The sequence below is a fragment of the Panulirus ornatus genome, chromosome 9 (genome assembly GCF_036320965.1).
Source record: "Panulirus ornatus isolate Po-2019 chromosome 9, ASM3632096v1, whole genome shotgun sequence".
Classification (NCBI taxonomy): domain Eukaryota; kingdom Metazoa; phylum Arthropoda; class Malacostraca; order Decapoda; family Palinuridae; genus Panulirus; species Panulirus ornatus.
The window spans coordinates 27,674,049-27,701,450 of NC_092232.1; the positions used below are offsets into that span (position 1 = coordinate 27,674,049).

Here is a 27,402-nt window from a genome sequence, read left to right on the forward strand (position 1 = left end):
AGCACTCACTCTTATCCCCTTTGCCTTTGTACAATGGCACTATGCACACATTCCGCCAATCCTCAGGCACCTCACCATGAGTCATACATACATTAAATAACCTTACCAACCAGTCAACAATACAGTCACCCCCTTTTTTAATAAATTCCACTGCAATACCATCCAAACCTGCTGCCTTGCCGGCTTTCATCTTCCGCAACGGGATGTATTTAGGGAATCAGTGATGGATTGCGCAAAAGATGCTTGTGGCATGAGAAGAGTGGGAGGTGGGCTGTTTAGAAAGGGTAGTGAGTGGTGGGATGAAGAAGTAAGAGTATTAGTGAAAGAGAAGAGAGAGGCATTTGGACGATTTTTGCAGGGAAAAAATGCAATTCAGTGGGAGAAGTATAAAAGAAAGAGACAGGAGGTCAAGAGAAAGGTGCAAGAGGTGAAAAAAAGGGCAAATGAGAGTTGGGGTGAGAGACTATCAGTAAATTTTAGGGAGAATAAAAAGATGTTCTGGAAGGAGGTAAATAGGGTGCGTAAGACAAGGGAGCAAATGGGAACTTCAGTGAAGGGCGTAAATGGGGAGGTGATAACAAGTAGTGGTGATGTGAGAAGGAGATGGAATGAGTATTTTGAAGGTTTGTTGAATGTGTCTGATGACAGAGTGGCAGATATAGGGTGTTTTGGTCGAGGTGGTGTGCAAAGTGAGAGGGTTAGGGAAAAATATATATATATATATATATATATATATATATATATATATATATATATATATCCCTTGGGATAGGGGATTAAGAATACTTCCCACGTATTCCCTACGTGTCGTAGAAGGCGACTAAAAGGGGAGGGAGTGCTGGGCTGGAAATCCTCCCTTCTCTTTTTTTTTTAATTTTCCAAAAGAAGGAACAGAGAGGGGGCCAGGTGAGGATATTCCACAAAGGCCCAGTCCTCTGTTCTTAACGCTACCTCGCTAACACGGGAAATGGCAAATAGTTTAAAAGAAAAAAGAAATATATATATATGTATATATATATATATATATATATATATATATATATATATATATATATATATATATAGGGAGCGGGGGGCTGGAAATCCTCCCCTCTCATTTTTTTTTAAATTTTCGAAAAGAAGGAACCGAGAAGGGGGCCATATGAGGATATTCCCTCAAAGGCCCAGTCCTCTGTTCTTAACGCTACCTCGCTAATGTGGGAAATGGCGAATAGTATAAAAAAGAAAAAAAATATATATATATATATATATATATATATATATATATATATATTTTTTTTTTTTTTTTTTTTTACTTTGTCGCTGTCTCCCGCGTTTGCGAGGTAGCACAAGGAAACAGACGAAAGAAATGGCCCAACCCCCCCCCCATACACATGTATATACATACGTCCACACACGCAAATATACATACCTACACAGCTTTCCATGGTTTACCCCAGACGCTTCACATGCCTTGATTCAATCCACTGACAGCACGTCAACCCCGGTATACCACATCGCTCCAATTCACTCTATTCCTTGCCCTCCTTTCACCTTCTTGCATGTTCAGGCCCCGATCACACAAAATCTTTTTCACTCCATCTTTCCACCTCCAATTTGGTCTCCCTCTTCTTGCTCCCTCCACCTCCGACACATATATCCTCTTGGTCAATCTTTCCTCACTCATCCTCTCCATGTGCCCAAACCACTTCAAAACACCCTCTTCTGCTCTCTCAACCACGCTCTTTTTATTTCCACACATCTCTCTTACCCTTACGTTACTCACTCGATCAAACCACCTCACACCACACATTGTCCTCAAACATCTCATTTCCAGCACATCCATCCTCCTGCGCACAACTCTATCCATAGCCCACGCCTCGCAACCATACAACATTGCTGGAACCACTATTCCTTCAAACATACCCATTTTTGCTTTCCAAGATAATGTTCTCGACTTCCACACATTCTTCAAGGCCCCCAGAATTTTCGCCCCCTCCCCCACCCTATGATCCACTTCCGCTTCCATGGTTCCATCCGCTGCCAGATCCACTCCCAGATATCTAAAACACTTCACTTCCTCCAGTTTTTCTCCATTCAAACTCACCTCCCAATTGACTTGACCCTCAACCCTACTGTACCTAATAACCTTGCTCTTATTCACATTTACTCTCAACTTTCTTCTTCCACACACTTTACCAAACTCAGTCACCAGCTTCTGCAGTTTCTCACATGAATCAGCCACCAGCGCTGTATCATCAGCGAACAACAACTGACTCACTTCCCAAGCTCTCTCATCCCCAACAGACTTCATACTTGCCCCTCTTTCCAAAATCTTGCATTTACCTCCCTAACAACCCCATCCATAAACAAATTAAACAACCATGGAGACATCACACACCCCTGCCGCAAACCTACATTCACTGAGAACCAATCACTTTCCTCTCTTCCTACACGTACACATGCCTTACATCCTCGATAAAAACTTTTCACTGCTTCTAACAACTTTCCTCCCACACCATATATTCTTAATACCTTCCACAGAGCATCTCTATCAACTCTATCATATGCCTTCTCCAGATCCATAAATGCTACATACAAATCCATTATATATATATATATATATATATATATATATATATATATATATATATGTATATATATATTATCCCTGGGGATAGGGGAGAAAGAATACCTCCCACGTATTCCCTGCGTGTCGTAGAAGACGACTAAAAGGGGAGGGAGCGGGGGGCTGGAAATCCTCCCCTCGTTTTTTTTTTTTAATTTTCCAAAAGAAGGAGCAGAGAAGGGGGCCAGGTGAGGATGTTCCCTCAGAGGCCCAGTCCTCTGGTCTTAACGCTACCTTGCTGATGTGGGAAATGGCGAATAGTTTGAAAAAAAAAAAATATATATATATATATATATATATATATATATATATATATATATATATATATATATATATGGGGTTGTTAGGGAGGTAAATGCAAGAGTTTTGGAAAGAGGGGCAAGTATGAAGTCTGTTGGGGATGAGAGAGCTTGGGAAGTGAGTCAGTTGTTGTTCGCTGATGACACAGCGCTGGTGGCTGATTCATGTGTGAAACTGCAGAAGCTGGTGACTGAGTTTGGTAAAGTGTGTGGAAGAAGAAAGTTAAGAGTAAATGTGAATAAGAGCAAGGTTATTAGGTACAGTAGGGTTGAGGGTCAAGTCAATTGGGAGGTGAGTTTGAATGGAGAAAAACTGGAGGAAGTGAAGTGTTTTAGATATCTGGGAGTGGATCTGGCAGCGGATGGAACCATGGAAGCGGAAGTGGATCATAGGGTGGGGGAGGGGGCGAAAATTCTGGGGGCCTTGAAGAATGTGTGGAAGTCGAGAACATTATCTCGGAAAGCAAAAATGGGTATGTTTGAAGGAATAGTGGTTCCAACAATGTTGTATGGTTGCGAGGCGTGGGCTATGGATAGAGTTGTGCGCAGGAGGATGGATGTGCTGGAAATGAGATGTTTGAGGACAATGTGTGGTGTGAGGTGGTTTGATCGAGTGAGTAACGTAAGGGTAAGAGAGATGTGTGGAAATAAAAAGAGCGTGGTTGAGAGAGCAGAAGAGGGTGTTTTGAAGTGGTTTGGGCACATGGAGAGGATGAGTGAGGAAAGATTGACCAAGAGGATATATGTGTCGGAGGTGGAGGGAACAAGGAGAAGAGGGAGACCAAATTGGAGGTGGAAAGATGGAGTCAAAAAGATTTTGTGTGATCGGGGCCTGAACATGCAGGAGGGTGAAAGGAGGGCAAGGAATAGAGTGAATTGGAGCGATGTGGTATACCGGGGCTGACGTGCTGTCATTGGATTGAATCAAGGCATGTGAAGCGTCTGGGGTAAACCATGGAAAGCTGTGTAGGTATGTATATTTACGTGTGTGGACGTATGTATATACATGTGTATGGGGGTGGGTTGGGCCATTTCTTTCGTCTGTTTCCTTGCGCTACCTCGCAAACGCGGGAGACAGCGACAAAGTATAAAAAAAAAAAAAAATATATATATATTTATTATATATATTTATTATACTTTGTCGCTGTCTCCCGCGTTTGCGAGGTAGCGCAAGGAAACAGACGAAAGAAATGGCCCAACCCCCCCCATACACATGTATATACATACGTCCACACACGCAAATATACATACCTACACAGCTTTCCATGGTTTACCCCAGACGCTTCACATGCCTTGATTCAATCCACTGACAGCACGTCAACCCCGGTATACCACATCGCTCCAATTCACTCTATTTCTTGCCCTCCTTTCACCCTCCTGCATGTTCAGGCCCCGATCACACAAAATCTTTTTCACTCCATCTTTCCACCTCCAATTTGGTCTCCCTCTTCTCCTCGTTCCCTCCACCTCCGACACATATATCCTCTTGGTCAATCTTTCCTCACTCATTCTCTCCATGTGCCCAAACCACTTCAAAACACCCTCTTCTGCTCTCTCAACCACGCTCTTTTTATTTCCACACATCTCTCTTACCCTTACGTTACTCACTCGATCAAACCACTTCACACCACACATTGTCCTCAAACATCTCATCTCCAGCACATCCATCCTCCTGCGCACAACTCTATCCATAGCCCACGCCTCGCAACCATACAACATTGTTGGAACCACTATTCCTTCAAACATACCCATTTTTGCTTTCCGAGATAATGTTCTCGACTTCCACACATTCTTCAAGGCCCCCAGAATTTTCGCCCCCTCCCCCACCCTATGATCAACTTCCGCTTCCATATTTAAATATTTATTTTGCTTTGTCGCTGTCTCCCACGTTTGCGAGGTAGCGCAAGGAAACAGATGAAAGAAAAGGCCCAACCCACCCCCATACACAATCTATATACATACATGTCCACACATACAAATATACATACCTATACATCTCAATGTACACATATATATACACACACAGACACATACATATATACCCATGCACACACTTCACACTGTCTGCCTTTATTCATTCCCATCGCCACCTCGCCACACATGGAATACCATCCCCCTCCCCCCTCATGTGTGCGAGGTAGCACAAGGAAAAGACACCAAAGGCCCCATTTGTTCACACTCAGTCTCTAGCTGTCATGTAATAATGCACCGAAACCACAGCTCCCTTTCCACATCCAGGCCCCACACAACTTTCCATGGTTTACCCCAGACGCTTCACATTCCCTGGTTCAATCCATTGACAGCACGTCGACCCCGGTATACCACATCATTCCAATTCACTCTATTCCTTGCACGCCTTTAACCCTCCTGCATGTTCAGGCCCCGATCACTCAAAATCTTTTTCACTCCATCTTTCCACCTCCAATTTGGTCTCCCACTTCTCCTCGTTCCCTCCACCTCTGACACATATATCCTCTTTGTCAATCTTTCCTCACTCATTCTCTCCATGTGACCAAACCATTTCAAAACACCCTCTTCTGCTCTCTCAACCACACACTTTTTATTACCACACATCTCTCTTACCCTATTATTACTTACTCAATCAGACCACCTCACAACACATATTGTTCTCAAGCATCTCATTTCCAGCACATCCACCCTCCTGCGCACAACTCTATCCATAGCCCAAGCCTCGCAACCATATAACATTGTTGGAACCACCATTCCTTCAAACATACCCATACATATCATTATGTACATGCACATACACAAACGTATACATAGATATACATTTACATATTCATACTCACTTGCCTTCATCCATTTCTGGTGCTACCCTGCCCCACAGGAAACAGCATCGCTACCCCCCTCCTTCAGCAAATATTGACCATATTTTTCCTACATATAATAGAAATGATTAAAAGAGGCAGGAGAAGATGGCTAGAAGTCTTTCCTTCCTTTGTTACTTTTCAAAAGGAGGAATAAATCCATGAGCCAAGTGAGGAATATTCCCTTCTAAGGCTCAGTCATTTGTTTTTGATGCTACCTCGCTTACGTGGGAAATGGCGAGTATTTATGAAAAAATATGTATATATACTATATATATTTCACTCTACTCCTTGCACGCCCCTCACCGTCCCATATGTTCAGGACGCAATCACTCAAAATCTTTTTCACTCCATCCTCCCATCCCCGGTTGATTTCCCATTTCTCCTTGCTCCCTTCACCGTTGTCTCTGTCAATCTATCCTCACCCATGGGATACAGTGCATTGGAGCGATGTGGTATGCTGAGGTCATCCTGTCGATGGACTGCACCAGGGCATGTGAAGCATCCAAGATCAACCATGGAGGGGTCTGTGGAGCCTGGTTATGGTTTCGATGCATTACACATGACAGCGGGAGAATGCATGAGAGCATATGTGGCCTTTCTTTGTCTTCCTGTTGCTACCTCACTAACATGGAAAAAGCAATCAAGTATGGGAGGGTTATTATAATGGTATAGCATGAAAGATATAAAAGAAGACAGTTGTAAACAAAAACATCTTAAACTCTACTTTTTTATGGCAAGTAATCAAATTATGTACCATCAGTTTACTATTGGACATTACAGTCCTTAGTTAATACTGCCTTACTATGTTAAAGAGATCCTTTAAGGTTATATTTGGCTTGGCTGTATGCTGACCATTGTGTGTTATGATATTACTTTTTGTCAGGTTTATTGTATGTTGGTGGAGAGAAGAAAAGTTATTTTCTATTCTAGGTTGGAGATGGGTTGTAAATGTGCATGTTCATTCCTTTCCCATTCTGTTCATTGATTTTTTAAAATTTGTGGCATTTACCTTGGATGGGTTCACTGATTTAGATCTCCTCAGGTTCTACAGCTAACTCTCTAATTGGTCTAACTGTTCATTCCTCAGAGAAAGCTGATGGACTAACCATACATAGTATATGAAGTTTTTTCACAAAGAAACACGAACTTATTTTGAATCTGTGATACAAGAAAGAATATTCATAAGTGCTAACATGGAATATGAGAAAGACATGTTTCTCATAATGTTAAATCTGCCTGATCTATGTATTTGTCAGTAACAAATAATTCAGCACAGATAACAAACATAAATTGTTAAGAGGAAAATATATGAAGGTCACATTCAATCAACCAAACATTTTTACCCACACATTCATTCATCCTTCAGCGATTGGTATATGACAAAGGTAATCTGGATGGTCAACGATGACTTGGTGAAACGAACTCCTCCTCCTCTTCCTACTCCTCTGTCACATTGTTCCTGTTAGTCGTGAGTCAGTTGTTAATGATGATAGGTGGCTCCCATAATGCTATACTTTTGCTGTTGTCATTAACTCATCCACCTCCCTTAAAAACTGATGTGTTCTCATTACACACAAGGTAAGGCGTGGCAACCAGAGATCTAATGTTTTTATTCATCTGTTGCCTTTGTTTATATGTTACTCATATTGTGATTGTGTTGTTGATTAGTTGGTGAGGTTATTCAGTATATGTATGGATCATGGTGAAGTGCCTGAGGGTTGATGAAACGAATATAAAGTGCTATTGTAAAAAGGCAAAGGGGATAAAGGTGAGTGTTCAAACTACAGAGGTATAAGTTTGTTGAGTATTCCTGGAAAATTGTATGGGAGGGGGTATTGATCGAGAGGGTGAAGGCATATACAGAGCATCAGATTGGGGAGGAGCAGTGTGGTTTCATAAGTGGTAGAGGATGTGTGGATCAGGTGTTTGCTTTGAAGAGTGTGTGAGAAATATTTAAGAGAAACAGATGGATTTGTATGTGGCATTCATGGATATTCTCACTACATACTCATCACAAATAACACTTGACAACACTTAACTTGCACAACTCATTCTTTGTAACTTGAGTGAGGAAAGATTGACGAAGAGAATATATGTCAGAGGTGGAGGGAACGAGAAGTGGGTGACCAAATTGGAGGTGGAAAGATGGAGTGAAAAAGATTTTGAGTAATCGGGGCCTGAACATACAGGAGGGTGAAAGGCGTGCAAGGAATATAGAGTGAATTGGAACGATGTGGTATACCGGAGTCGACATGTTCTCATGTGGATTGAACCAGGGCATGTGAAGCGTATGGGGTAAACCATGGAAAGTTGTGTGGGGCCTGGATGTGGAAAGGGAGCTGTGGTTTTGGGCATTATTGCGTGACAGCTGGAGACTGAGTGTGAACGAATGGGGCCTTTGTTGTCTTTTCCTAGTGCTACCTCGCACACATGAGGGGGGAGGGGGATGGTATTCCATGTGTGGTGAGGTGGCGATGGGAATGAATAGGGGCAGACAGTGTGAATTGTGTGCATGGGTATATATGTATGTGTCTGTGTGTATATATATATATGTACATTGAGATGTATAGGTATGTATATTTGCGTGTGTGTGTGTGTACATTGTGTATGGGGGTGGGTTGTGCCATTTCTTTCGTCTGTTTCCTTGCGCTACCTCGCAAACGCGGGAGACAGCGACAAAGCAAAATAAATAAGATGAAATAAATATTTCGTAATTTTGTTGCAGTAGATGATCTCAAAATTTTCACATCAGCTGCTTGCATTTCTTAAGCACTCACAGTTAGGGAATCTTATCTCTGTTATATAAGATAATTTTGGTTCCAACCCTATTTCCAGCACTCAGACACAGACCTCATACAAATGTTAGTTCTTTTCTTTTCCACCTCACTTCATTTCAAAGCTTTCTTTTTCCCTTGACTGTTTTAATGAAAAATGTAAATCTCGTGAATTTCAGACATTATGATGTCTTATTTTTTCCCTCTTAGCTGAAATTGTAACCCAAATATAGAATCACATAATCTTTCCCATTTTAGTCCATCCAGCCATATTTCACAACTTATCTTTCCCAAACATAACCATTTCATTTTCATGGTTCTTTCATTTATATAACTTCCCCATGCATGAAGCAACATCCCCTAACTCCCTTTTTCTCTCAGTTCTTCTAATCTTTTCACTGCAGCAGGCTTACAGTACAGCTTCCACCTTCTGTTTGGCTGATTTTTGGAAATTATAAAAGATATCAAAATTACTTATCCCTGGTTGCAGAAATATAGAACTCCTTTGGATGCTGTTATTCATTCTGCTGCTTTAAGGTGTCAGGGGATTAAGTGTCATCAGCTGCCATAAACGTGTCAGTACTACTAGACATAAGTATGCTTTTTTGTTTTAATTGCTTTTATTGCACCAGTACAGTTGTATTTATAATGTTTTTTGTGTGTATGTAACTGTTTATATAGATATCTAATTGTGTGTGATTTCTAGTTGCCTTAACATTTTTCTGTGCTTTATGCTGTTGATTTTGTTATGGGCAAGGAAATATTGATGTGAAAATATAATTTCTTTCCAGCTTCCAATAATTCTTTTGCTTATGCCTATAGTCATAGCAATTTGTTCCTCCTTCTTGAGCCTTCCAGGTAACTCCGCCTCATGTCTTCCATCTTATTAATTCCAGGTGCTTATCAAGTAATGTCTTATTTATTCATTTACAGCTTCTGCCTCACAGTAGTGAAAGTGAATGGACTTCTGCATTCTTCCTTACTCATCATGTTTTGCAGTCAGAACAAATGGTATGTGCATAGTATTCAGAAATGTAATATGATTAAATTTGTATGTGGATTGAATTTGTTTGTGGGTTCTTTGAAATATGATAGAATTTTATCCTTTATGTGTAAAATTGTCTCCCTCAGGATTGTTCAAGTGCCCTTTCTACACTTATGCCAAATACAGGGAAACATAGCCATCTTTTACCTGCACTCTGATTTAAGGAGGACACAAGATTGCAAAAACTATTACTCTCTGTACTGTCCTAGATTACTACCTAAATAGGCAATTTACCCTCTTGTGAAGCCATAAACCAGAATTTTCTATGGCCTGCTCATAGCTGGATAATTGAGTCAGTAGAACTTAACCCAAATCAGTGTTTCCATCTGTTCTCTTTCTTCCTATACCTCTCATCTATCAAGCATTATTATAATTATTATTATTATTATTATTATTATTATTATTATTATTATTATTTTTATTATTATTAAGGGCAGTGGGGGAGGAATGGGATGTATTTAGGGGAACAGTGATGGCTAGCACAAAAGATGCGTCTGGCATGAGAAGCGTGGGAGGTGGGCAGATTAGAAAGGGCAGTGAATGGTGGAATGAAGAAGTAAGATTATTAGTGAAAGAGAAGAGAGAGGCATTTGGATGAGTTTTGCAGGGAAACAGTGCAAATGACTGGGAGATGTGGAAAAGAAAGAGGCAGGAGGTCAAGAGAAAGGTGCAAGAGGTGAAAAAGAGGGCAAATGAGAGTTGGGTTGAGAGAGTATCATTAAATTTTAGAATAAAAAGATGTTTTGGAAGGAGGTAAATAAAGTGCGTAAGACAAGAGAACAAATGGGAACATCGGTGAAGGGGGCAAATGGGGAGGTCATACCAAGTAGTGGTGATGTGAGAAGGAGATGCAGTGAGTATTTTGAAGGTTTGTTGAATGTGTTAGATGATAGAGTGGCAGATATAGGGTGTTTTGGTCGAGGTGGTGTGTGAAGTGAGAGGTTCAGGGAGAATGTTTTCGTAAACAGAGAAGAGGTAATAAAAGCTTTGGGGAAGATGAAAGCTGGCAAGGCAGCGGGTTTGGGCGGTATTGCAGTGGAATTTATTAAAAAAGGGGGTGACAGGTGTTCTTCAGTGGTTGGTGAGGCTATTCAATGTATGTATGGCTCCTGGTGAAGTGCCTGAGGATTGGCAGAATGAATCCATAGTGCCATTGTACAAAGGCAAAGGGGATAAGAGTTGAGTGTTCAAATTACAGAGGTATAAGTTTGTTGAGTTTTCCTGGGAACTTATATGGGAGGGTATTGATTGAGAGGGTAAAGGCATATACAGAGCATAAGATTGGGGAAGAGCAGTGTGGTTTCAGAAGTGGTAGAGGATGTGTGGATCAGGTGTTTGCTTTGAAAAATGTTATTTTTTTTTATATTTTTTTTAATTTGCTTTGTTGCTGTCTCCCGCATTAGCAAGGTAGCGCAAGGAAACAGATGAAAGAATGGCCCAACCCACCCACATACACATGTATATACATACACGTCCACACACGCAAATATACATACCTATACATCTCAACGTATACATATATATACACACACAGACATATACATATATACACATGTACATAATTCATACTGTCTGCCTTTATTCATTCCCATCGCCACCTCACCCCTTCCCCCAGCCTAAATCATAGGGTGGGGGAAGGGGCGAAAATCCTGGGAGCCTTGAAGAATGTTTGGAAGTCAAGAACATTATCTCAGAGCGCAAAAATGGGTATGTTTGAAGGAGTAGTGGTTCCAACAATGTTGTATGGTTGCGAGGTGTGGGCTATGGATAGAGTTGTGCGCAGGAGGGTGGATGTGCTGGAAATGAGATGTTTGAGGACAATATGCGGTGTGAGGTGGTTTGATCGAGTAAGTAATGTAAGGGTAAGAGAGATGTGTGGAAATAAAAAGAGCGTGCTTGAGATAGCAGAAGAGGGTGTTTTGAAATGGTTTGGGCACATGGGGAGAATGAGTAAGGAAAGATTGACCAAGAGGATATATGTGTCGGAGGTGGAGGGAACGAGGAGAAGTGGGAGACCAAATTGGCAGTGAAAAAGATTTTGAGTGATCGGGGCCTGAACATGCAGGAGGGTGAAAGACGGGCAAGGAATAGAGTCAATTGGATCGATGTGGTATACCGGGGTCGATGTGCTGTCAATGGATTGAATCAGGGCATGTGAAGCTCTGGGGTAAACCATGGAAAGTTGTGTGGGGCCTGGATATGGAAAGGGAGCTGTGGTTTCGGTGCTTTATTACATGACAGCTAGAGACAGAGTGTGAATGAATGGGGCCTTTGTTGTCTTTTCCTAGCGCTACCTCGTACACATGAGGGGGGAGGGGGATGTTATTCCATGTGTGGCGAGGTGGCGATGGGAATGAATAAAGGCAGACAGTATGAATTATGTACATGTGTATATATGTATATGTCTGTGTGTGTATATATATGTATACATTGAGATGTATAGGTATGTATATTTCCGTGTGTGGACGTGTATGTATATACATTGTGTATGGGGGTGGGTTGGGCCATTTCTTTCGTCTGTTTCCTTGCGCTACCTCACAAACGCGGGAGACAGCGACAAAGCAAAATAAATATATAAAAAATATATATATATCCCTGGGGATAGGGGAGAAAGAATACTTCCCACGTATTCCCTGCGTGTCGTAGAAGGCGAGTAAAAGGGAAGGGAGCGAGGGGCTGGAAATCCTCCCCTCTCATTATTTTTTTCAATTTTCCAAAAGAAGGAACAGAGAAGGGGGCCAGGTGAGGATATTCCCTCAAAGGCCCAGTCCTCTGTTCTTAACACTACCTCACTAATGCAGGAAATGGGGAATAGTATGAAAGAAAGAAAAGAAAAAGATATAGATATATACATGTGGAATGTGTGGAAGTCGAGAACATTATCTCCAAAAGCAAAAATGGGTATGTGTGAAGGAATAGTGGTTCCAACAATGTTGTATGGTTGTGAGGCGTGGGCTATGAATAGAGTTGTGCGCAGGAGGGTGGATGTGCTGGAAATGAGATGTTTGAGGACAATATGTGGTGTGAGGTGGTTTGATCGAGTAAGTAATGTAGGGTAAGAGATATGTGTGGAAATAAAAAGAGCGTGGTTGAGAGAGCAGAAGAGGGTGTTTTGAAATGGTTTGGGCACATGGAGAGAATGAGTGAAGAAAGATTGACCAAGAGGATATATGTGTCAGAGGTGGAGGGAACGAAGAGAAGTGGGAGACCAAATTGGAGGTGGAAAGATGGAGTGAAAAAGATTTTGAGTGATCGGGGCCTGAACATGCAGGAGGGTGAAAGGCGGGCAAGGAATAGAGTGAATTGGATCGATGTGGTATACCGGGGTCGACGTGCTGTCAGTGGATTGAATCGGCATGTGAAGCGTCTGGGGTAAACCATGGAAAGTTGTGTGGGGCCTGGATGTGGAAAGGGAGCTGTGGTTTCGGGCATTATTGCATGACAGCTGGAGACTGAGTGTGAACAAATGGGGCCTTTGTTGTCTTTTCCTGGCGCTGCTTCGCGCACATGAGGGGGAGGGGGATGTTATTCCGTGTGTGGCGGGGTGGCGATGGGGGTGAGTAGGGGCAGACAGTGTGAATTGTGTGCATGTGTGTATATGTGTGTGTCTGTGTGTGTATATATGTGTGTACGTTGGGATGTGTGGGTGTGTATGTTTGCATGTGTGGACGTGTGTGTGTGTGCATGTGTGTGTCGGTGGGTTGGGCCATTTCTTTCGTCTGTTTCCTTGCGCTACCTCGCAGGTGCGGGAGACAGCGACAAAGCAAAATGAAAATAAAATAAATAACATATACACATATATACACATAAATGCCCATACATGCACATATCCATACATATACATTTCAACATTTACAGACATATGCATACACAGATATATACATATATAAACATGTACATATTCATACTTGCTGCCTTCATCCATTCCCATCGCCACCGTGCCACACATGGAATAGCATCCCCCACTCCCCTTCCAGTGAGGTAGAGCAAGGGAAAGACAAAAAGGGCCACATTCGTTCACACTCAGTCTCTAGCTGTCATGTGTAATGCACCGAAACCACAGCTCCCTTTCTTTATCTAGGCCCCACAGACCTCTCCATGGTTTACTCCAGATGCTTCACATGCTCTGATTTAGTTCATTGACAGCATGTCGACCCCAGTATACCACATCATTCCAATTCACTCTCTTCCTTCCATGCCTTTCACCCTCCTGTATGTTCAGGCCCTGATCACTCAAAACCTTTTTCACTCCATCCTTCCATCTCCAATTTGGTCTTCTGCTTCTCCTTGTTCCCTCAACCTCTGACACATATATCCTCTTTGTCATCTTTCCTCACTTATTCACTCCATATTTCCAAACCATTTGTACACACCCTCTTCTGCTCCCTCAACTACACTGTTTCTATTACCACACATCTCTCTTACCCTTCCATTACTTACTTTATCAAACCACCTCACACCTCATACTGTCCTCATACAATTTATTTCCAACACATCCACCCTCCTCTGCACAACCCGATCTATAGCCCATGCCTTGCAGCCATATAACATTGTTGGAAGCACTATTCCTTCAAACATACCTATTTTTGCTTTCCGAGATAAAGTTCTCGCCTTCCACACATTCTTCAATTCTCCCAGAACCTTCACCCTCTCCCCCATCCTGTGACTCACTTCCACTTCCATGGTTCCATCTGCTGCTAAGTCCACTCCCAGATATCTAAAATACTTCACTTCCTCCAGTTTTTCTCCATTCAAACTTACCTCCCAGTTAACTTGTCCCCAAACCCTGCTGAACCTAATAACCTTGCTCTTATTAACATTTACTCATCTTTCTTCTTTCACACATTTTACTAAAGTCACTTACCAACGTCTGCAGTTTCTCACCTGAATCAGCTACCAGCGCTGTATCATCAGCGAACAACAACTAACTCACTTCCCAAGCCCTCTCATCCAGAACAGACTGCATACTTGCCCCTCTCTCCAAAACTCTTGCATTAGCCTCCCAAATCACCCCATCCATAAACAAATTAAACAACCATGGAGACATCACACATCCCTGCTGCAAACCAACATTCTCTGGGAACCAATCACTTCCCTCTCTTCCTACTTGTACACATGTCTTACATCCTTGATAAAAACTTTTCACTGCTTCTCGCAACTTACCTCCCACACCATATACTCTTAAATGCCCATACATGTACATATTCACATACACATGCACACACATATACATATATACACATGTAAGTGTTTGTACTCACTTGCCTTCATTTATTCCTAGTGCCACCCAGCCCCACAGGAAACAGCATCACCAACCCCCTGCTTCAGCAAGGTAGCACCAAAACAGCTGCTCCCTATCCACATTCAGGCTCCACAGACCTTTCCATGGTTAACCCCAGACATTTCACATGCCCTGGTTCAGTCCATTGACAGCATGTCGAATCTGGTATACATCATTCCAATTCACTCTATTCCTTGCACACCTCTCACCCTCCTGTATGTGCAGGCCCTGATTGCTCAAAATCTTTTTCACTCCATCCTTCCACCTCCAAATTGGTTCTCCCGCTTTTCCTTGTTCCCTCCACCTCTGACATATATATCCTCTTTGTCAACCTCTCCCCCCTTATTCTCTCCATATGTCCAAACCATTTCAATGCACCCTCTTCTGCTCTCTCAACCACACTTTTTTTATTTCCACACATCCCTCTTACCCTTTCATTACTTTCTCAATCAAATCACCTCACACCACATGTCGTCCTCAACCATTTCATTTCCAACACATCCACCCTCCTCTGTACAACCCTGTTTATAGCCCATGCCTTGTAGCCATATAATATTGTTGGAATTACTATTCTTTCAAACATACTCATTTTTGCTTTCTGAGATAACGTTCTCTTTCCACACATTCTATATCACTCCCAGAACCTTCACCCCCTCCCTCACTCTTACTCATTTCTGCTTCCATGGTTCCATCCACTGTCAAGTCCACACCCAGATATCTAAAACACTTCTTTCTACAATTTTTCTCCATTCAAACTTATATCTGAACTAACTTGTCCATCACCCCTACTGAACCTAACAACCTTGGTCTTATTCACATTTACTCTCAACTTTCTCCTTTTACACACTTTTCCAGAGTCAGTCACCAACTAGTGCAGTTTTTCACTTGAATCAGCCTCCAGTGCAGTATCATCGGTGAACAACAACTGACTAACTTCCCAGGCTTTCTCATCCTCAACAGACTGCATACTTGCCCCTCTCTCCAAAACTCTTGCATTTACCTTCCTAACCACCCCATCCATAAAAGAATTAAACAACCATGGGGACATCACATGCCCCTGCCCTAGACCAACATTCATTGGGAACCAGTCAGTCTCTTCTCTTCCTACTCACACATGACTTACATCCTTGATGTAAACTTATTCAATGCTTTTAGGATCTTATCTCCCACACCAGATATTTTTAAGACCTTCCACAAAGCATCTGTATCAACCCTCTCGTATTCTGCCAGTCCTCAGGCTTTTCATGATCCATACTTACATTGAACATCCTCACCAACCAATCAGCAACACAGTCACCCCTTTTCTTAATTATTTCAACTGCAATACCATCCAAACCCATCCACCTTGCCAAATTTCATCTTCTGCAAAGGTTTCACTACCTCTTCTTTCTTAACCAAACCATTTTCCCTGACCCCCTCATTTTGCACATCACCCCAACCAAAACGTCCTACATTTGCCACTCTGTCATCAAACACATTCAACAAACCTTCAAAATACTCACTCTTATCAAACCTACTGTATATTAAATGACTCTATAGATATTATTGTCTCTTTTTGTCTCAGCTTAAAAACACAGTATCATAGATACTTTTGATGTGTATTTTTGCACATAATTAATCCAGCTGGTGCTTAATGGGTTTATCTTGTATGTGGAATAATTAATTCAAATCAAAATTGAATTTGATTCAGTTATATATTTAGACAGTGGACATTAACTCAGACAGGGTCAACAGTGAGCAAAGTTTTTTCATACACCCAAGATAAAATGACTTATCAAGTCTTGTCACCACATATATAGAATACAAGGAACTATTAAAGAAGTTCCAGGGGAGAGCATCAAAGATAGTACCAGAATTAGGAGAGATGTGTTACAGAGAATGGAAGAGGGGAGAATGAGGAGTGATCTGACCACCCCGTTAGATTTAAAACAGATTGATGTTGTAGACAGTGAACAGCTTTTCAAAAGATGTAAAGATAGGACAACCATGAGGGTATAGCTTGAAATTAAGAAAAAAAAAAAAGATGAGAAAGATATAAAGAAATATTTTTATAGTATAAAGGTGGTGAATGAATAGAAGGTAGGTTGTAGTTGATAGATAGCCAATGACCTGGGAGGTATATTACCGGTACTGCCCACCTAAGTATCAGGAGGGTTAGTGACACTTGCATAGTGAGCCAGCACTTCAGTGATTGTCAAGTTACATTCCTCTGACCAAGGTAGCTGTCTTTTCTTTCTGCCTCACCCATATATGGCCTACTGGCATGTAGTCCACAAGCATGCAGTCTCTCATCACACATATCACTTGACAAAACTTAACTTACACTGCTCATTCTTCATAATTCTGGATTTTTCTGCAGTGAGCAGTATGTGCTATCCCTTCTTTTTGACAGATAGGTGTAGCTGGTTGGAACATTTAGGGAGGAGCATGTAGGTAGAAACATTAGGCAAGTGAATATATTAAGTAGATATAGTAAGCAGGAACATTAGGTAGGAGCCTTTGCAAACTGCATTAGAGTTACCCTCTGCCAGTGGCCTGTTATGGGTGAGGCACTAAAGGCTAAGAAGCGGCACTGGAGTTCACTAGTTATGGGGACTTTTACCGTGGCCTCCCCTCTGAGGGAGTTCCAGGTGGGACAGGCGTCAGAAGTATAGATATGTAGACAGATGAATGGAATGAAATTGCTGAAGACTTTGTTTATACAGGCAGCATACATAATTTCAAGAAGTTGTATGATTGACAGTGATCAAGAGTTGAGGCCCCATGAGTGTAATTGCACACACACACAAGCACACACTGTTATGATAGTTTTATCTTTTCGTGAACATTAAAGCTTTGGAATTATATACCTTCTTTTATCTTTTTTCTTCTCATATCATATCCACCTCTAAGTCGTCATTGTCATTGTCCCCTCCCCCTCCCCATCCCTTGCCCCCACCCAACATCTATAAAAGAGTCCTGGTGTTACCCAGGACCTTTCTAAAAGCTCTGGCATACTGAGGCTGTGCTACTTCCAGTAGCAGGGAAATGTAGACTCTATTGGAGTGAGAAGATCTTTGACAAAACTGTACTCCCAATGATACAGCCCCAACTAAGGTGTCTTCACTTGCAGGGTAATCTCAAACCAGGGGAGTCCAGCTACATACCCATTAAGAGTCAGGTCTACAAATATGTGAAGAGCTCAAGTTGATTTTTACATTCCTTTTCTTATTGTCATGTTTTGTCTCATCAAAAATTCCCACCAAATGGGGCAGTTTTTTTTGCATGCTCTCTGCAGCTATAAAAAAAAAGTTATGGAGTTATTGTAGTTTTTGGAAAGCTGCATTATTATGGAATTTACAGGATGCATGTGAAAGTGAATCTAAAATGAAACTCTTGCAGGTCATTCTTCCTACAGTGCCCCTACCCCCTATTTTTTTTCTCTTTTTTAAGTCTAAACATTCATGAGGATGAGATGCTTCCTGTAGCACAGTGTGAGCAAGTTGATATTAGTGAAATTAACTAGGGCAAGATAGGGCACATGAAGCAATCAAGATAATTATGGAGTAATTTGCATGGTTTGGCTGTGGAAGATAAGTTCTGGTTTCATTTCACTATACTTGACAGCTAGGAATTCAGTGTGTACAAAGATTTTTTTTTTTTTTTTTTTTTTTTTTTGAGGGGGGGCAGTTTCATAGATGAATGATGAAATTATTTGTTTCAAGAATAATGAAAAAATACATAAAAGAGATGAAGGAAAGCAGAATATTACTACTAATATTTTCATTTACCTTTGTAGGTGTACCCAACGCTGCAAATATTCCAGGAGGTGCTCTACTTCTTATGTGCGCACTTGACATGTAGCTCCATGGATGAGAAAGGAGAGCTGAATAGTGGTGAATATGTCCAACCAGTATCTCTGCCCATTCAGCATTGCTTTAAATGTTTTGCCTCGGGGACAATGGTAAGACCTTTTTTTCCAACTTTTTAGCCTTTTCTTGCCTTATGAGAAATTTAAAAGCTTAAAACCTCTTTTTTTTTTTTTTTTTTGAGCCAAAGACACTCTTCTGATAACTGTATTGTGATTAGCAATGTAAACTATGCATGATGAGTCATGTTGCTCGGTATAAAGGTTGTCCTCTGAACAAGCCATCTGGTTGAGACAGCTTGCATCTACTTGTCCATTCACATAGTGATTTGGCATACTATTAGTTAGCCTCCACTTTTGCTAGTATACAAACCAGTTACCTCTCCAGTTTAGCCACTCACCAGGCACAACTTTGAAGTCATCATATCAGCCATGAGAAAATGAGCTGTCACATCTGGCAAGTATTTTTTGTTTATTATTTGCTTTATTTTGTAATTGTATTGGAAGAGGTCACAGTAGTGCGTGTAATTGTATATTTAATTTTTGTATGTGTCTATGTATGTTTCTGCATATGTGTTTGTGTTATTGATTGCCCTGATAAAGGAATTAGGCTTTTTAATATTCCAGAAACATTTCTTTTATAGTTTCATCTTACTTCAGTTCAGCAGGTCCTCAGTCATTACAGACTTCCCTAGATATGCAACATGAAGCATCAAAAGCTTCTCAATTTATTATTATTATTTTTTTTCATTATACTTTGTCACTGTCTCCCATGTTAGCAAGCTAGCGCAAGGAAACAGACGAAAGAATGGCCCACCCCACCCACATACACATGTATATACATACACGCCCACATACGCACATATACATACCTATACATTTCAACATATACATACATATACATACACAGACATATACATATATACACATGTACATATTCATACTTGCTGCCCTCACCCATTCCCGTTGCCACCCTGGAACACATGAAATGGCACCCCTACCCGCGTGCATGAGGTAGCACTAGGAAAAGACGACAAAGGTCACATTCGTTCACACACAGTCTCTAGCTGTCATGTGTAATGCACCGCAAACCACAGGTCCCTTTCCACATCTAGGCTCCACCAAACTTTCCATGGTTTACCCCAGATGCTTCACATGCCCTGGTTCAATCCATTGACAGCTCGTCCACCCTGGTATACCACATCGTTCCAGTTCACTCTATTCCTTGCACACCTTTCACCCTCCTGCATGTTCAGGCCCCGATTGCACAAAATCTTTTTCACTTCATCCTTCCAACTCCAATTTGGTCTCCCACTTCTCATTCCCTCCACCTCTGACACATACAACCTCTTTGTCAATCTTTCCTCACTCATTCTCTCCATGTGACCAAACCATTTCAATACACCCTCTTCTGCTCTATCTACCAACATCTTTTTATTACCACACATCTCTTTTACCCTATCATCACTTACTTAATCAAACCACCTCACACCACATATTGTCCTCAAACATCTCATTTCCAACACATCCACCCTCCTCCACACAACCCTATCTATAGCTTACACCTCGCAACCGGATAACAATGTTGGAACCACTATTCCTTCAAACATACCCATTTTTGCTCTCTGAAATAACGTTCTCGCCTTCCACACATTCTTCCACACATTCTTCGCCCTCAACCCTACTGTGTGACTTACTTCCACTTTCCATGGTTTCATCTGATGCTAAATCCACTCCCAGCTATCTAAAACACTTCACTTCCTCCGTTTTTCTCCATTCAAACTTACCTCCCAGTTAACTTGTCCCTCAACCCTACTGAACCTAATAACCTTGCTCTTATTCACATTTACTCTCAGCTTTCTTCTTTCTCACGCTTTACCAAACTCAGTCACCAGCTTCTGCAGTTTCTCACCTGAATCAGTCGTCAGTGCTTTATCATCAGCGAACAACAACTGACTCACTTCCCAAGCCCTCTCATCCACAACAAACTGCATACTTGCCCCTCTGTCCTAAACTCCTGCATTCACCTCCCTAACCACCCCATCTATAAACAAAGTAAACAACCATGGAGACATCACACACCTCTGCCGCAATCTGACATCACTTTTTTGAACCAATCTCTTCCCTTTCTTCCTACTTGTACACATGCCTTACATCTTTGATAAAACTTTTTACTGCTTCTAGCAACTTACCTCACACACCATATACTCTTAATACCTTCCACAGATCCATAAATGCTACATACAAATCCATTTGTTTTTCTAAGTATTTCTCACATACAGTCTTCAAAGCAAACACCTGATCCACACATCCTCTACCACTTCTGAAACCACACTGCTCTTCCCCAATCTGATACCCTGTACATGCCTTCACCCTCTCAAACAATACCTTCCCATATAATTTCCGAGGAATACTCAACATACCTATGCCTCTGTAATTTGAACACTCACCTTTATCCCCTTTGCCTTTGTACAATGGCACTATGCATGCATTCTGCCAATCCTCAGGCACTTCACCAAGAGCCATACATACATTGAATATCCTCATCAACCGGTCAACAACAGTCACCCCCTTTTTTAATGAATTCCACTCCAATACCCTGCAATACCATCCAAACCCACTGCCTTGCCGGCTTTCATCTTCCGCAAAGCTTTCACTACCTCTTCTCTGTTTACCAAACCATTCTCCCTGACCCTCTCACTTCTCACACCACCTCAACCAAAACACCCTATATGTGCCACTCTATCATCTAACGCATTCAACAAACCCTCTAAAATACTCACTCCATCTCCTTCTTACGTCACCACTACTTGTATTTCTTCCCCATTAGCCCCCTTCACTGATGTTCCCATTTGTTCTCTTGTCTTACACGCTTTATTTACCTCCTTCCAAAACATCTTTTTTTATTTATTTATTTTATTTATTTTGCTTTGTCGCTGTCTCCCGTGTTTGCGAGGTAGCGCAAGGAAACAGACGAAAGAAATGGCCCAACCCACCCCCATACACAATGTATATACATACACATCCACACACGCAAATATACATACCTATACATCTCAATGTACACATATATATACACACACAGACACATACATATATACCCATGCACACAATTCACACTGTCTGCCTTTATTCATTCCCATCGCCACCTCGCCACACATGGAACATCATCCCCCTCCCCCCTCATGTGTGCAAGGTAGCACTAGGAAAAGACAACAAAGGCCCCATTCGTTCACACTCAGTCTTTAGCTGTCATACAATAATGCCTGAAAACACAGCTCCCTTTCCATATCCAGGCCCCACACAACTTTCCATGGTTTACCGCAGACGCTTCACATGCCCTGATTCAATCCACTGACAGCACGTCAACCCCGGTATACCACATCGATCCAATTCACTCTATTCCTTGCCCTCCTTTCACCCTCCTGCATGTTCAGGCCCCGATCACACAAAATCTTTTTCACTCCATCTTTCCACCTCCAATTTGGTCTCCCACTTCTCCTCGTTCCCTCCACCTCCGACACATATATCCTCTTGGTCAAACTTTCCTCACTCATTCTCTCCATGTGCCCAAACCATTTCAAAACACCCTCTTCTGCTCTCTCAACCACTCTCTTTTTATTTCCACACATCTCTCTTACCCTTACATTACTTACTCGATTAAACCACCTCACACCACACATTGTCCTCAAACATCTCATTTCCAGCACATCCACCCTCCTGCGCACAACTCTATCCATGGCCCACACCTCGCAACCATACAACATTGCTGGAACTACTATTCCTCCAAACATACCCATTTTTGCTTTCCGAGATAATGTTCTCGACTTCCACACATTCTTCAAGGCTCCCAGGATATTCGCCCCCTCTCCCACCCTATGATTCACTTCCGCTTCCATGGTTCCATCCGCTGCCAGATCCACTCCCAGATATCTAAAACTCTTTACTTCCTCCAGTTTTTCTCCATTTAAACTTACCTCCCAATTGACTTGACTGTCAACCCTACATCTTTTTATTTCATATTTATTTATTTTGCTTTGTCGCTGTCTCCCGCGTTAGTGAGGTAGCGCAAGGAAACAGACGAAAGAATGGCCCAACCCACCCACATACACATGTATATACATACACGTCCACACACGCAAATATACATAGCTATACATCTCATTGTATACATATATATACACACAGACATATACATATATACACATGTACATGATTCATACTGTCTGCCTTCATTCATTCCCATCGCCACCTTGCCACACATGATATAACAACCCCCTCCCCCCTCATGTGTGCGAGGTAGTGCTAGGAAAAGACAACAAAGGCCACATTCATTCACAGTCTCTAGCTGTCATGTAATAATGCACCGAAACCACATCTTTTTATTCTCCCTAATTCAACGATTTTGACCTCGTGCGTCTTTCTTTTATACATCTCCTAGTCATTTGCACTATTTTCCTGCAGAAATCATCCAAATGCCTCTCTCTTCTCTTTCACTAACAATAGATAAATAAATAAACAATAAATTCCCATACACGCACATATACATATCAACATACACATACACACACTTATGTATATATACAAATGTACATATTCATACTTGCTTGCCTTCATCCATTCCTGTCACTTCCCCACCCCACAGGAAGCAGCATTGTTACGCCCCACTTCAGCGAGGTAGTGCCAGGAAAACAGACAGAAAAGGCCAAATTCATTCGCGCTCAGTCTCTGGCTGTAATGTGTATTGCACCGAAACTACAGCTCCCTATCCACATCCAGGCCCCACAGACTTTCCATGGTTTATCCCAGATGCTTCACATCCCCTGTTTCAGTCCAGTGACAGCACCGTGATCCTGGTATACCATGTCATTCCAAGTCACTCTATTCCTTGCATACCTCTCTCCCTCCAGTATGTTCAATCCCTGATTGCTCAAAATCTTTTTCACTGCATCCTTCCACCTCCAACTTGGCCTCCCACTTCTCCTTGTTCCCTCCACCTCAGACACATACATCCTCTTAGTCAATCTTTCCTCACTCATTCTCTCCATATATCCACACCATTTCAACACACCCTCTTCTGCTCTCTCAACCATACTCTTTTTTATTACCACCCATCTCTCTTACCACCTCGCATTACTTACTCAATCAAACCACCTTACACCACATATTGTCCTTGAACATTTCATTTCCAACACATCCATCCTCCTCTGTACATCCCTATATACAGCCTATGGCTTGCAACCATATAACATTGTTTGAACTGCCAATCCTTCAAACATTCCTTCAGTCTCTAGCTGCCATGTGTAATGCACTGAAACCACAGCTCCCTTTCCACATCCAGGCCCCACAGACCTTTCCATGGTTTACCCCAGACGCTTCACATGCCCTGGCTCAATCCATTGACAGCATGTCGACCCTGGTATACCGCATTGTTCCAATTCACTCTATTCCTTCCACGCCTTTCACCCTCCTGTATGTTCAGGCCCCAATCGCTCAAAATCTTTTTCACTCCATCCTTACACCTCCAATTTGGTCTCCCACTTCTCCTCATTCCCTCCACCTCTTACACATATATTCTCTTTGTCAGTCTTTCCTCACTCATTCTCTCCATGTGACCAAACCATTTCAACACACCCTCTTCTACTCTCTCAACCACACTTTTTATTTCCACACATTTCTTACCCTTCCTTTCATTACTTACTCGATCAAACTACTTCACACCACATATTGTCCTCAAACATTTCATTTCCAACACATCCACCTTCTTCTGCACAACCCTATCTATAGCCCATGCCTTGCAACCATATAACATTGTAGGAACCACTGTTCCTTCAAACATACTCATTTTTGCCCTCCGAGATAACATTCTCACCTTCCAAACATTCTTCAATGCTCCCAGAACCTTTGCCCCCCTCCCCCACCCTGTAACTAACTCACATCTTCTTCCATGGTTCCATCCACTGCTAAATCCGCTCCCAGATATCTAAAACACTTCACTTCCACCAGTTTTTCTCAATTCAAACTTACCTCCCAATTAACTTGTCCCTCAACCCTATTGAACCTAATAACCTTGCTCTTATTCACATTTACTCTCAGCTTTCTTCTTTCAAACACTGTACCAAACTCAGTCACTATCTTCTGAAGTTTCTCACCTGAATCAGCCACCAGCGCTGTATTATCAGTGAACAACAACTGACTTACTTCCCAAGCCCTCTTATCCAGAAGAGACTGCATACTTGCCCCTCTCTCCAAAACTCTTGCATTCACCTACCTAACCACCCCATCCATAAAAAATTAAACAACCATGGAGACATCATACACGCCTTCCGCAAACCGACATTCACTGGGAACCAATCAATTTCCTCCTTTCCTACTTGTACACATGCCTTACATCCTTGGTAAAAACTTTTCACTGCTTAGCAACTTACCTCCTACACCATATACTCTTAATACCTTCCACAAAGCATCTCTATCAACTGTCATATGCCTTTTCCAGATCCACAAATGCTACATACATATCCATCTGTTTTTCTAAATATTTCTCACATAGATTCTTCAAAGCAGACACCTGATCTACACATCCATTACATCTTCTGAAATCACACTGCTTTTACCCTCTCAATCAATACCCTTCCATATAATTTCCCAGGGATGCTCAACAAACTTATACCTGTAATTTGAACGTTCACCTTTATCCCCTTTGCCTTTGTACAATGGCCCTATGCATGCATTTCACCAAACCTCAGGCACTTCACCATAAACCATATATACATTGAATATCCTTACCAACCAATCAACAACACAGTCACCCCCTTTTTTAATAAATTCCACTGCAATACCATCCAAACCTGCATTAATGCATTTCACTTATTTATATATCTGTTTATGTTGTGGTGACCCATTGAACAAAAGCCTGTGACCCAGTACTGGGTCGCAATCCTTACTTTGAAGAATCTTGACATAGATTAAGAAGAGTAATGGTCCCAAAACAGAAATCCTACGTGCTCTGCTTGTGATTTCAACCCGTTTTAAGAAGGCTTCTCTAACATGTATACTTAGTTCCCTTCAGTAAAGATAATCTTCTATCCATAAAAGCAGTCTCACCCTTATTTTTTTGTCTTGATTGTATATGTATTGGTGGATTCAGGACAACTAAGCCAAATATGCTCTTTGTAAGTGGTAATATTTTCTACCCATCTGTTTACCACCTGAATGCTTTTCCTAGAAATTTTACTACCTATTGTATTTTAATGGTACACATTGATAATTTGATAACATTGCAGGTGTATGTAGAGAAAATGCTGTGTCTACTACCCTCTGATAATAGATTCCAGTGCATAAGCAGCATCTTCAAGTGGTGGTGTCGTCAGGTGTCGCTATACCAGTGCAACCCAGAATTACCATCTCTGTTTTTATTCCGACTCTGCTCTGCTTTGGAGGAGCTGGTTGCAAGTGGCACTTTAAAGGTATCCTTGAAAAAGACAGAGAGTGATACATGTACCGGAAATCACTTACATCTGAATGGAATGGAGGAAATTAGAACATTAAATGGCTTTAAAGAAAAAGTAGTGGATAAAGCAAAAAATATGGTAAATGGGGAGGAGCATACTCCCTCTACTGGATATAAGGATGATCAGAAAGACAATGAGGGAAAAGTCAATGCAAAATTTCTGAGTTCCCAAAATAGAATAAAGCTGAATAATGGATGTGAAGGGGAAGAAATATGTGAGGAAAGAGATGGAGAAGTAAATCATGAGACTTCAGGGCTTTTAGAAGACAAGAAAGAAACTTTGATATTGGAGGATGGTACAAGTATTGGAAAGGAAATGTCCAGAAATAAATTTGTGGAAAATTATTGTGGAGAGAATAGTCATAAGAACAGTGTAAAGATAAGTGATAATACTGACAACTATGCTAATGAAATGAAAAAAGGAAGGCTAAAAACAAATATAGCTGAGATTTGTTGCACAGACTTTAAAAGAGAAATAGAAGAGTTGATTATTTCTCTAGTTAAGCATGTTCCTGTAAGCAGTTTGGTTGCGTCCATTGCAAGTAAATTGAAAAAGCTTTATGAATTATGAAGGAAAGTGTGCTGTTTTGTGATTTAAGTTATGTCATTTTCAGTTATAGAATATATGATTTGTTTGAAGGGTATGTGACTATTTTCTTAGGTTTCATGTGTTATCAGTGCAATAAGAATATGAATTTTGCAAGAGCAAAGTTAAAGAAATTGATTGTTAGTATAAATAACTAAAGCTTTACCAGGAGTTGGTAATATCACCTATCTGTGTTTTACTTTGAAATGTATTCTCATTTACATCAGATTGAGCAGGTGGTTACATGCATCTTTTTGGGAAATATGTTCTCAAAATAGGATTCATTGCCCCAATTGTATGGGCTGGTACAAGACAGAAATGATGGTTCACTGGCAGACTATATATATATATATATATATATTATCCCTGGGGATAGGGGAGAAAGAATACTTCCCACGTATTCCCTGCGTGTCGTAGAAGGCGACTAAAAGGGGAGGGAGTGGGTGGCTGGAAATCCTCCCCTCTCGTTTTTTTTAATTTTCCAAAAGAAGGAACAGAGAAGGGGGCCAGGTGAGGATTTTCCCTCTAAGGCCCAGTCCTCTGTTCTTAACGCTACCTCGCAAATGCGGGAAATGGCGAATAGTATGAAAAAAAAAAAAATATATATATATATATATTTTT

At 41.4% G+C, this 27,402-nt stretch overlaps 1 protein-coding gene across 1 annotated transcript in view; it reads left to right on the top strand.

Moving 5' to 3' along the window:
- LOC139750298 (uncharacterized) overlaps window positions 1–26,967 on the top strand; it is a 128,072-nt gene extending 101,105 nt beyond the window's left edge. The window contains exons 8-10 of the mRNA XM_071664920.1: window positions 9,446–9,523; window positions 18,617–18,781; window positions 25,969–26,967. Of these exons, the coding sequence (XP_071521021.1) occupies window positions 9,446–9,523; window positions 18,617–18,781; window positions 25,969–26,766 (1,041 nt within the window). The 3' untranslated portion in view covers window positions 26,767–26,967. The remainder of the gene's footprint in view (window positions 1–9,445; window positions 9,524–18,616; window positions 18,782–25,968) is intronic.
- The last annotated feature ends 435 nt before the right edge of the window (window positions 26,968–27,402 follow it).